The sequence below is a fragment of the Leucopleurus acutus genome (assembly GCF_964270905.1).
Source record: "Leucopleurus acutus genome assembly, chromosome: 20".
Taxonomy (NCBI): Eukaryota; Metazoa; Chordata; class Mammalia; order Artiodactyla; family Delphinidae; genus Leucopleurus; species Leucopleurus acutus.
In genome coordinates, this window is record NC_139162.1 from 5,131,327 (window position 1) to 5,144,817 (window position 13,491).

Consider the following 13,491-nt stretch of genomic DNA (forward strand, 5'->3'; position numbering starts at 1 on the left):
TGTATGTTTTTTTCCAAGTCAGAAGGATTTGACGGTTATGAAAGAAGAAAGGAAAGGAGTTAGTTATTAGGCAGGCAGCACTTACTTTTACTTTCTGGCTTTAAATATTATAGGCCAACCAGAGCACCATTTGAAAAAATACACCTTTGCTTTGTCACTGTGTTTAAACTGTACTAAAGCTGGTCTAAGACCAGGTCCACACATTAAAAATCCCAGATCACCTTTATCTGACTATTTCACAAAAGAAGTTACAAATTTCATGGTAACTACAAAGTAAATCAAATATTAATTTACAGCCCAGAAACTATAAGCAATTCAGTAACTAGGGCCCAAAAGTACTGTAGCCACAACAGAATGAAAAAAATTTTAATTATAAACTTTTATCCTTTCGGAGCATTTATGAAAAAAAATTTTTTTAAATTTCTGAAAATTTGTATCTTGGGGGGATAAATAATATTTAACATCAGAACAGTGTTGACATGTGCATGACAACGCAAAACCGTGTTCATATAGCCTTCATTTTCAATTCTTTAATAATCCGAACGCTTGTATGACTGAACGCTGAATGACTTTGTTTCCTAAAGGAAAAGCTTTAAAAAAACAGCAGAAAATGGACATTTTCAGCGAATACTTCTTACAGGGCTGCTCTGAACCACTTCCTCAAAGGTTCCGTAGCTTCACAGTGATAATTACTGTGCTTTTACTAGCCCCGCTGCTTCTCACAGTATCCCTACCGACCAGCAAGCACCTGGGACCAAACAAAATCTCACAGGCTCGTCAAGCGCAGCAGCCCTCCAAGGATTAACGTTCTGATAGCGCTGCAGCGTGGGCGACAGGAAGAGGCGTCTCTGCCTCCCGAATCTGATGAATGTCTAAATGACTTCTGCTTAAATCACAGACTTATTCTCAATTTACAGAAGTAAAGTTCTTATCTGAAATCCTTGTTCACACATTCAGTCCCACCATTTTTTTCTCTCTCTACATAGTTCATATATGCTTTTCTAGAAACATAGTCAAAACCGGAGAATGTTTCCAGTAGTGGGCTATTCCATTAGCAATAGGAAATACAATAAGGGTAACACAGTTTACATAGCAAAAGGATTGTTAATTGCCTTAGATGAACAATTATGAAAGCACTTTATCATCGCATTATGAGAGGTTCCAAATCTCAACAGCCAGATAAGGAGAGAAGGTGGGATGTATCATCTTGGTGAAAGGCGGGGCCAGATCATCATTATTATTATTACTATTACTATTCTTTAGTAGTTAAACGGAAGAGGAAGTTGTCTTTCTCAGTGCTCACCTTTCTCTTGGTGTGACTTTTTTCTCCTTGGTGATTTATCTGTTGACTCCTGCTTAAGTCAACTACACGTGAATAGATTAATATGCTCCATCTTCAAAATCAGAAACTGCTTGGAGATCCTTTAGAATTTGTCTATAGCCAAGCACAGAACAAGCTCTTGAAGATCCCACATGACTTTCTCCCTTAGCTTTCCCTCCGCTCAGTTGGTTTGGTAGTGACCGGGTACTTGGGAGGACAGGAGTTAACTTTTGGATAACTGAGATCTCTGATTCATCTGGTACTCCCCTCATGGACCTGACAAGCCATAGAAGGGAAGGGAGGAAATACTTAAGAAAATGATGGTATCTTGTATAGGAAAAATTTCTAAGGTTCCAATATTAATTGAGAATAGTGTTAATAAAGTTCTTAGAACTAAGAAGTAGTAGAAGGTCTGTTTAGTTGGTCTGGATAGATAGTGATGCTAATTGAGTCTCCAGACCAGGGCTCTCTGGTCTGAAGTAGACATTGTGTCTGAGAGATGGGGGTGGCACGGGATATAGCGGGGACAGCATGAGCCCTGGAGCCACGTGGCCCGGCTTCCGGTTCTGGAGCCCACTTACCTTGGGCAAGCTGTTTGATTTTTCTGAGCCTCAGCTTTATTTGTAAGTTGGAGAAGATAATGGTACTGCCTCACACGGCTGTTGTAAGGATTCAACGAGTTAATAAGTATAAAGGGTTTTATATAGTGTGGGCACATAATAAGTAATCAATACATGTAAACTATTATTATTAATTGCATTTTTGTACCCTGTTCACACACACCAGGACAACTGTAGACCCTTTTCTTCAGAACCACCTGGAGAGCTTGTGTACAGGTAGAATTGCACTAAACCCAGCATCAAACATGGCGTTGGTAACAATTTCTTAGTTGCCAATCTTAAGATCAATGTATTCATTTTGGATAAAATGCAATCTGATCGACTTCGAGAGTTCCATGGTAGATGGTTATTCCATTTATCGGACTGCTTAAAACGTCCTTTTGAAAATCTGGGATGAGTCACCAAAATTTCTAAAAATGTTCTTTAAGAATCAAAGTCTTATTTGATACCAGGTGATACTTACCATGAAACGTAGCTGGATTTATTTTGTTATGATGTTCAGATTTGCAGGTGCTGCTGGAGTGTCAGGGCAGGTGCCTCTACCTGAAATGAAGTCCACTTGGAGAGAACTGGCAGCCTCGAAGGTAACTTTTATAGAAATTAGAAAATGTTCACATGTGCTTATTAAAACAAATCGTCTGAAATACTTAATTTATCATATGTCAAATGAGGAGAAAATGTAATTTTTAATTAGCTAAGGTGATTAATACGCTAATAAAAAGAAGGTGTGACTGTTTATTCAATGAAACTAAAATCCTCAATCTTGCGCTCAGTAATGGGAAAGCAGTTTCTGGCTCTTACTTTTTTTTTCAATAACCTGGACTAAAGTAAAATGCAGTGGTAATTGTGAAATAATGTTTTGATTCTACCTTTGGTTTCAGTAAACAATGTAAATATATTCTAGCAAGTTAAAAACACCCTGTGATTCAGGAAACGCTACCACTTTGGCTTCTGAGAATTGGGCTATTTTGTTGTTGTTGAAGGGATTAGAAAGAACAACATGACAGAAATATCTTGTCCTGATAAGAACTCTGGGGACAGGGAATATACTTAAATAGGGGATAATTAAGGCACATCCTGCTTGTTGATGAAGTGTGCCCTATACTCTGATTTCTCTGTGTTCTAAACTGAGCTACCAGCTTGACTGGTAAAGTGCAGGAGAGCCTGTGGGCTTGAGAGAAAAAGGCGAATCTGACACTTGCCTACTTGAGTGGATGGGTCACTCGAGGTCTGTATTCCTCCCCACGGAGGGCCCCGGCTCATGGAGGAGGGCGAGATTTCTGATGCTTAGTTAGCTAGACCTTTGAGCCAGGCTGCCAACCACCTGGCTGTCTGAGGGTGTTCCCGGGTGTGTTCCAGGTTGAGCCCTCCCCCCGCCTTACGGGAAGAGGGGAGCGAGGTCCACCGGGGAGACACAAGGCTGCGTCCTGTGAGGCCAGAAGACGAAATCTGGTAAAGTGTTACTGTGTAGGCTTGGACCCCCTGCCCCCGAGCCTGCTCTGTGCGCTGGTGGGGGCTTCTGGCTTTACAGACTTACCCACTTAACAGGAGACGTCAGGGGACCCAAACGGCCAGCCAAAAATGTGAACTTGCACTAGGCCAGACCCAGCAACAGTGACATCAGACACAACATAGAAATCAGAGAAAAGCTACTGTCCAGCAGTTTTAACCACCAACACCCATTTATTTTAATGAAAAAAAGTCTCTGCATTCTATATGCTCCAAAAAGATTTACTATCAAAACAAATACAATATATGGAACTCTATCTGCATAATTTCACTACAATAAAGACAACATATGACTTCTAGTTCCTACAGAAGGTGAACTGAAAAGCACAAGTGCAAACAGAGATTGCATAAGAAAGCGTGTGCGCGAGTGTGGTTAAAACCTTTAGTAAGCAACTGCATTAAAATATGCTAAGACACTTACCTGACCCTAGGTCGTGGCGAGCTCTAAGAAAAAGCCACAGGCTGTCACTAGTTTTATCTGCTAGAAAAATTTGGTGTGAGCTTTGATGGTTCAGTTACAGTTTATCGACAAGAAGATAATCTCAGCACAAGCACTAATCTCCTTCTTACTTTTACATGCTCACAGAATAAAAACCAATTACTTTTCATACATAATGAACATCTTTTATTTTCAGGTTTGCAAATGACGGTCGTCGATTCACACAAAAGGGTACTTTTAAAACTACCTGTATTTACTCTATTGTGTGCATGTATATATGAAACGAATGGTGTGTATGTGCATAAATGTATGTCTGTACATGTAGGCAGATATATGTATACACATGGTACCTGATGACCTCTTCGGATGCATGTATGACCTCCACGATGACATTGGCTGTTGTACATATGCCAGGGAGGGCGAGATTCTGTCATGATCCGGGCCCCCAGAAAACCCAATGGGAATGTGGATTCTGGACAGCTGCAAACGCAGGTGGATAGATGCCCGTGCATTTGATGGTAAAACGCCCAGCTCTGCTCCTCACCTCTCTCGCTCGGGATCATCATCACACAGGATGGCAGTGAGAGCTGCTCGGCGCCCTCATTCTAAAGAGAAAGGGCTCTGCGGACCTGCCTGGCTGCTGGGCTGCTGGAGAAGCGTCAGCTCTGTGGTCTGCCCCAGTGCTGAACTGGATGCTGAGGGCCTGGTGGGGTCAGCTGCTATAGCTTCTACCCCTTCTTTGCTTAGCCTCTCAAGGAAGGGTGACATACCAAAACCAAGCTTCTCCTGTAGAGTCTGTCTCTATAAATACTGGGTATATACACGTATAGATACACATACATATACAAATACTAACCCACAGACCAAACTGGATGTGTGGAGTGCTGACTAGCAACATGGCAACACATCAGGAAGAGTAGTCACTGTTCCTCCTCCCAGAAGGTCAAGTTCTATGCCACGATCTTTAAACACTCAGGGAAAATTCAGAGGATTCCATTAATTAAAGGAGAAAGGGAGATGCTTTCAAAATGGTGAAGTACAGACTAAGTGAAAATTGCAAAGAAAACAAAAATCTGGAACAATTGAGGCCTAGTTGTGAAGTTTGAGAGCTGTAAACTGCAATCTTCAGATCTGGATTTTTTTTGTCTTTTTTTCCTGTTGCTATGGAAACTTGGTAGTCAAGCTTCAGATGTCAGGAGTTCTCACAGACCTGAATGGAAAAGATTCAGAGTCAAGTCAAGAAATATAACAACTCAATTCAAAACATTTTAGCTAAATACTAGATACATGACTGACAAGCTATAATAAATGCATTTATAAATATTGCACTACCTTGGGGAAGTTTTTTTCTTTTTTCCCTAAGCATAACATTTGAAGAGAGAATGAATTGTTCTGCTGGTTCATGTCTTAAAAAGCTGGACTGCTCTGAAAACACGAACGCCAGACACCTCATCTCAGACCAGCTGTGGCCACTACTGCTGCTTCACTGAGCCCTATCTTCTGCAGTCAGCCCAGAGCTTGGCTATTTTATAGACAAGCCTACTTGGTAGCTTAGAAATTGACGATCATCCCAGATTTTTTTTTGGTCACACAGAAGAGCAAGATAGTTAGTGGTGGTTCTCCAGAGATGGTGTATGAATTTCTGATGCTTGCTGTAACAAATGACCACAAACTCAGTGGCTTAAAACCACACAAATTTATTCTCTTACACTCTGGAGGTCAGAATTCTTACGGGGCTAAAGTCAAGGTGTTGGTAGAGCTGCGTTCCTTTTGGAGGCTCTGAGAGGGTAGCCACCCCTTCCCTTTCCAGCTTCCAGAGGCCACCTGGGTTTGGTTGTGGCCCCTTCCTGCATCTTTGTGGCCTGCATCAAAGTTTACTGAGGTCGCCAGACTGTGCTTATTCTCTAGGTTTTACACCAGCTGAGGGACTTCTACTCTGCCTGATGATAGTATGAATGGAAATAGCTCGGTTCTCTGTCATTTTTGCTTAATTATTATTATATCTTGGAAATGTACAGGGAAATGGTACCACTAAAAACTCGTGTTACAAAGAAAGAAAAATGTATAAAAGGTCAACCCACAATGCAAGTATAGTTTATTCTGGAATGAACTGAATGCTGGAATATAATGGGTTATTCTGTAAAGCTTAGGGGTTTTCATTCTAAATCTGTTAAGGCAGCGGTCCCCAGCCTTTTTGGCACCAGGGACCGGTTTCGTGGAAGACCATTTTTCCACAGACTGGGGGCTGGGGGCGGGGGCGGGGGCGATGGTTCAGGGGGTAACGCGGGCGATGGGGAGCCGCAGATGAAGCTTCGCCCGCCCGCTCGCCGCTCACCTCCTGCCGTGCGGCCCGGTTCCTAACAGGCCGCGGCCCGGTACCGGTCCGGTCCGCAGCCCGGAGGTTGGGGAACCGTGTGTTAAGGGGTGGCTCAGTATGAACCTATTCTGCACGCCATTGATTTCAGAGTTCAAAGCAGTCATGTATCTGTTTGGAAAATTTAGAGCTGCTGCTCTAAATTTTAGATTAAAAGTGTTTGTAATATGACTCGAGTCTAAAAAAGACGATATTGAGAAAGTTAAGGGTGAAAGCTGTTTTAACAGAAAGGACCATGGAAATGAACATGCTAATTGAGGTGCAAGTCTTCATTATTTTCTACACCTAGGGATCTTTATATTGCTTGACAAGTGAATTCCTTTGGGGCTAGGAGTCGTCTGAACTCATTTCACTTCCTTCTTTTCAGTTGAATTTTTCATTACCCTTGCTACCATCGCCGTAAACTCTTTGGTTACCTGGGCTGCAGTAAACTATATCCTTCAGATTCACCTATTTGAAGAAAGACTGGAAAAGAACATATTAAATGGCATCACTAATTTCATTTAAAAATATTTTCCTGTGTGAGATCAATAACTCAAAATAATCATTTTGGTCACTGAGAAAAATAGGAAAAAAATTTGGGCTGAATAAGATCTACTACATTTGAAACTGTCCAATCCCTGTTTGTCAACTTAGACTATAACCTATCTCCTGTGACAGTTGAGTTGATTACATGAAGCAGTCCATGATTATGTAATGTTTTCAGTGGTGCATGTGCGAGGTCGGAGGTCGACTGTCATTGTCCATGAACTTGTACTACTTGGAGGGATCGGCTCTGTCTGCAGGCAGAGCACAGCCTGCTCTACTTGGGCTTGGTGCTTCCAGGCCCTGCCTCTGCCCATAACGTATTTCACAATGAAAAGGAACAAAATATTGACACACTCAACGATATGGACTGTATGATTTCATTTGTAGAAAATTCTAGAAAAGGCAAGAAACTAGTAAGAGAAGGCAGATCACTCAGAGTCTGGATTGGGGGGAGGGGATCAACAGCAAAGGGATACAAGGAAACTGCATCTTGATTGTGGAATGGCTACACTTTACCAAAATTCATCAAACTGTACTCTTAAAATAGGTGAATTTTATGGAATGCAAATAATACCTCAATAAAAAGCATTAGAATGAAATGTATTTCCAGTGGCTGTTTTTGCTTTTCTTGGTCACCTCTTTAAACTTCTTCCTTGTGATCAAGATTACGATTCAATGCCCTCTCCTTTCCAAACACAGAGACATTTAATTTCGGTACTTGTTCAAATGGTTCACCTCATCTGTCCTTTTATATTCTTGCTCTTGTTGATTAATTAGGCCTAAAACAATGTTCAGGAAGGTTTCAGCACAGTGTTCTTCCTTGAACTTGCCTTGTCACACCACACAGAGCCCTGCAAAAAACCCTAATGGAGATGCCAGCTTGCTTCCTTGGGAGGGTCTTGGGGGAGAATTACGCTTCCCCTCAATGTCATCAACACATATTTTTTTTTTTTTTTTTTTGCGGTACGCGGGCCTCTCACCGCTGTGGTCTCTCCCGTTGCGGAGCACAGGCTCCAGACGCGCAGGCTCAGCGGCCATGGCTCACGGGCCCAGCCGCTCTGCGGCATGTGGGATCTTCCCGGACCGGGGCACGAACCCACGTCTCCTGCATCGGCAGGCGGACTTTCAACCACTGCGCCACCAGGGAAGCCCCATCAACATATAATTTAAACAACAAAATTGGCAGTGAAAATAATTTCGTTTACATTTTCTATTACTTTCAATGTCAGTAGTTTTATTTCCTTTACTTTTAGATGTCAAAGAAGGAAGTGTGTATCTCTCAGTTCAACTCTCAGATGCAATAAAGCCACCTACGGTATTGTAATAAACTGAAATGTTATTATCTTTTTCCACAAGGGAGGCAGTCTAATGACGAACACCGGCCTCCATGGCACCTTTCTGAGCATCAGTGTCTCATCTACAGAGTGGGATAAAACCATCAGGGCAATGACGGAAATAAAGAGAAAAGCCACAGAACACGGGGTGTTTCGTTAATGCTAGTCTACTTGGATCGGAATATTATTTGAGAGGAGGAGGAAAACCCATCTTCTCTTCCCAGGTTGGATGATGTGACCCCTGCAGTCTTATGAACAAGGCCTTAAAGAAGGCATTGACACACTTTTTCTGCCAAGAGCCAGATAGTAAAAATGTTTTCAGCTTTTTGGGCCAAAGGGTCTCAGGGGCAGCCACTCAACTCTTTCTGTGGTGGTAGCAGAAAGCAGACACAGACAGTGTATAAATGGACCTGCTGTGTTCTAATCAAACCTTTAAAGCAGGAAGTGGTTTTATTTGGCCCTCGGGCTGTAGTTTGACAACCACTGCTTTAAAGAAACATCAAACAGATTCTAGATTGGGATTGACATATATACACTAATATGTATAAAATGGATAACTAACAAGAACCTGCTGTATAAAAACATAAATAAAATAAAATTCATAAAAACCAAAACCGAAAACCAGACTCTACCACATCCCTAAATCCATTCAAGGACAATGGGTGGGTGGGGACGTCACCTTGCTCTTCCACCTTACGACCTAACTTCAGTGCTCTTCGGGCCCACGCCCCACACCTTGCTTAATGTTTTAGGCCCATTTCTGTGTGCCCTCTTGCCACTGTCACGTTAACAGCTGCACAGGTGGGTCAGCCACTTTGACCTTGCTCTTAGGAGAGAGTCTGAGCCATAGGACACCCATGGTTACTTATTCCTCACATGCCTACATTATTAGTTTCATTCTTTTCCTGTTAGGAAGAACAACTTGGACTAGGTCTATAATAAAACAAGAATCATTACATTTAGCAGGCATCTCTAATGTTCAAATGAACATTATTTAATAATCTTATACCTTTGATATAAGGCCAGACTGAGGTTTGTTTTGAAGCCAGACAGATGGGTGATGACACCTGTTCTTAACTATTGTGGGGGCTGCAACTACATGTCTTGTGGTGCAAAACATGGAAGGGTCAACTGATTACCTTTCCAGCTGTGTAGGAAGATTCAGGGCTCCTTTCTGAGGATGATTTTGGCCTGATCTCAGGTGCCCTTACCTGCAGTGGGATAACCAGGTGGCTCTCCATTTAGGTGAGAAAAGAAAGCACATCTGATATCTCAAACACAGAATGCATGCATCTGTCTTCTCTCAGTGATACTACTTTGAGTATAAAATGAACATGAGTTCTTGAGGCGTTATCAGGATTAACTGTGATCCAAGAGCTCAGCTGGGAGAGATGGGAAGTGAGCCATCCTTGGGAACCTGCTCATTACCGATGCCTGTACGTCAGGGGTCCCCAAAGTAGGGCGAACAAGAAAACCCCTTGTTGGGAGGAAGCAAATACTGCCATGGCTATTTATACTCCTTTTAATCTAAACAGACAGATTACATCTTACTAATGTTTAATACATGGATTTGGAGTAGCAGGCATGTGTAGTATCATAAAATATATTGTGTGCAAATATACAAACACTCGGTGTGTGTGCTGGAGGCCACTGTCTCTTGGGATGTTGGTTCCATGGGTTGGATGGGCCTGGGAATCCGTATTTCAACAATCAGCAGTAGGAAGTCTCCATTGAAAAACCTCCCTGGCCATCTAGAGGTGCTGATAAATGAGCAGGGTCCTGCAGAGCCTCGGTTCGTCAAGAGTCAGGCTTTGATGTTGTGTAATTGTATTTACAGAGGGTGACGTGTGAGTGGCTACTCAGCTATCTTCTCCATCTGTGTACACACACACACACACACACACGTGCACAAATACAGCATTCTTATTTCTGTACAATCAGCCTGGAAGTACTGCCCTCTAGTTTACCCAGACTCTGCTATATGTGAATTCCAATGGGTCTCAGAATCCAGACCCAGTGCTGGGCTCGCTGTATGTCTAGCGCTCACTTGAGAAGCTCATGGAAAACATTCCAGAGGTTTACTGCAGTAGAGTTAGCTGGTCAGAGCAGGACACTAAATAATCCACATGCGTCTGTTGATAGGGAAACACTGTGCCTAATTCCTATGATGGGACGGGATGGGATGCTCTTGAGCAGTTAAAGTGAATGAACCAGAGCAGGGGTACCTGGCTGGTGCACCATAGTGTGTTTATATGGCTCTCGAATTAAGAAGAGTTTCACACTTTTAAACGTAGTAAGACGCAGATGACAGAAACAAAAAAGCCATAAAAAAGAATATGTGAAAGAGCCCTGATGTGGCCCACAGAGCCCAAAATATTTGCCACTTGACCCTTGATGAAAAAAGTTTGCCGACCCCTGAACCAGAGCAACATAGATGGAGCTTGGAAATGTAATGTGGAGAGGAAGAAAAGCGAGCTGCAGAACATCAGGCTCAATATAATATGGATTAGATCAAGTCTGACAAACTGCACAAAGTAGAACTATATTTGGTGTGTGTGTGTGTGTGTGTGTGTGTGTGTGTGTGTGTGTGTGTGTAGTAACAGTATAAAACAATGTCCACACACACTCTAGCTCATGATAGCTATTGTCTCTGGGGAGAGAGAACAGGAAATGAAACTAGGGAGAGGAACACAGGGGATTTCAGCTTCATCTGTAATATTTTATATCTTGAAGAAAAAGGAAGAAGAAAGGAAGGAAGGAAGGAAGGAAGGAGAAAGAAAGAAAGAGAGAGAAAAAGAAAAAGAAAGAGAATATAAGAATGAGAGAGAGAGGAATATATATTTATTCCCTCCCTCCCTCCCTCCCTTCCTTTCTGCCCCCCTCCCTTGCTCCACCCATCCACCCATCCACCCATCCATCCAATGAGACACTCCTCACTGTAAGGTCTCCTCTTTAGTTCTACGCCCAGGGCTCTGGCTCAGCACAGCTGTAAGTGTCTGACGTTGGAATGTGTGATTTCCTGTTGACTCCACTCACCACTGTCACCAGGATACAATAACTTTTATTCTTTATTTTCTAATCATCAATTTCTCAACCTCCTAATTCACAACAACACAAATAACCTTCTCAAAATGTAAATACTGAGGCCCCAAAGGCTTTTGAATGGCATTAGCTATATGTGAATAATTTCTAAGGTTGAAATTGGACTAGTATGCCATAAATAGGAAATATCTGACACACGTATCTATTCATTTCATGCTCCCATCTATATTACTCCGCATAATAATTCATTTGTTTAAAATAATGCTTCATTATGTCATAGTCATGACTGACTACTGGTCAGTAAAAAAAATGTGTGAGTTATGCATTCATCTCTTTTCCTATGGCGTCAACCTCTCTCCATGCATTCTCATGACTCTTCTTAAAAAGGCATGGAATCTCCTTTAACCTCACTAAAGATAATTCCACACAATGCAGAGAGAAATAGGGCCCTAGTAGACCAGTTAAGCAATCTGGGCACATTTGTATGAGCTCAAGTTCAGGGGCATCTGCAGGAAGTTTCTTACCACCTGCTCTGTAGGACAGCCTTGGGTGCCTTTGCACCGTTCCTCACATTACTGGGCAGGGGGATGTGAAGTTGCCTTTCACCATTAGTCAGAGCACTTTTACAGGTAACACTCTGTTACACCGACATAAACTAAACATGAATGTTTCCTCTGGGATAATTTTTTTGGGAAGGATATATGGAAAAACAATAGCTTTGGTGAAGTTATGTTTTTGTACTGTGCATGCACTGGAGTTTGGTCAACTTACGAGCTAAGCTGAAGAAAGACAGGAGCAGGACTGCGGTTGTGCTGAAGTGCGGGGCCCCTGCCGTGTTGCAGTCCACTTTGGAATTCTTGCAGGAACACACTTGTACCCTGAGGTCTGTGATGTTCGTCATGGGTGGCTTCCCTGAATCTGTCACCATGATGGGCAGGTGGTAATTTGCTTTGTTCAGATTTTGAAGAAGGCTTACCAGGGCGTGCGTATCTATGAAGACAAAGGGAGGCCTTCATGAGAGAGGGCTGGACCTTTCCAAATCAAAGAGTGGAGTTTCGGCCACTAAACCCACACAAAACGGGCAGTTTATTCATTTAACTGGAAGAGTGCTTAAATATAAATCCATTAACATCAAATAAAAATAAAGACTCACTTCTTCAGCTGAAGAAGTCGCATCTCAAGTTTCTGGCAACCACACATGGCTGGTGGCCGCCATACCAGGAAATGCCAGATGAAACACTCCCAGCATCGAGGAGTTCTATGGCTCAGGGCTACTGTAATCAATTTCAAGAGGACCCACTTTTGTGAAGATGACTGAGTACCAAGAACTCCTCCCTGAAAATTTATTATACTGATAAAGCCATCTTCACAAAGATCCCATGCAACATTTAGAAGAAATAATGTAAAAACCCATGCTCGAATTGTCACATTGTACATCTTAAATATATTCAATTTTTATTTGTCAATTAAAGGTCATTAAAGCTGGGGAAAAAAAAGAAAAAGTCAGCTTAGAGCATTTTTACATAAGAATACAAATTCAAATAATCAAAATACATTTTTGGAACAACAATAACAAAAATCCACTCACTTTTTTTAAAAATTTATTTTTTATACAGCAGGTTCTTATTAGTTATCTATTTTATTCATATGAGTGTATTTATGTCGATCCCAATCTCCCAATTCATCCCACCACCACCACCACCGCTGCCACTTTCCCCTGTTGGTGTCCATACGTTTGTTCTCTACATCTGTGTCTCTATTTCTGCCCTGCAAACCGGTTCATCTGTACCATTTTTCTAGGTTCCACATACATGCGTTAATATACGACATTTGTTTTTCTCTTTCTGACTTACTTCACTCTGTATGACAGTCTCTAGGTCCATCCACGTCTCTACAAATGACCTAATTTCGTTCCTTTTTACGGCTGAGTAATATTCCATTTTATATATGTATCACATCTTCTTTATCCATTCGTCTGTCAATGAGCATTTAGGTTGCTTCCATGTCCTGGCTATTGTAAATAGTGCTGCAATGAACATTGGGGTACATGTGTCTTTTTGAATTATGGTTTTCTCTGGGTATATGCCAAGTAGTGGGATTGCTAGATCATATGGTAGCTCTATTTTTAGTTTTTTAAGGAACCTCCATACTGTTCTCCATAGTGGCTGTATCAATTTACATTCCCACCAACAGTGCAAGAGGGTTCCCTTTTCTTCACACCCTCTCCAGCATTTGTTGTTTGTAGATTTTCTGATGATGCCCATTCTAACCGGTGTGAGCCGATACCTCACTGTAGTTCTGAAAAATCCACTTACGCTTAAGGT

At 42.0% G+C, this 13,491-nt stretch overlaps 1 protein-coding gene across 1 annotated transcript in view; it reads right to left on the reverse strand.

Annotated features, from left to right (window-relative positions):
- Positions 1-4,515: 4,515 nt before the first annotated feature.
- CDH13 (cadherin 13) overlaps positions 4,516-13,491 on the reverse strand; it is a 1,019,214-nt gene continuing 1,010,238 nt past the window's right edge. The window contains exons 13-14 of the mRNA XM_082862470.1: positions 11,939-12,157; positions 4,516-5,099 (exon numbers count right to left, since the gene is read on the reverse strand). Coding sequence (XP_082718596.1) covers positions 5,092-5,099; positions 11,939-12,157 — 227 coding nt within the window. The 3' untranslated portion in view covers positions 4,516-5,091. The remainder of the gene's footprint in view (positions 5,100-11,938; positions 12,158-13,491) is intronic.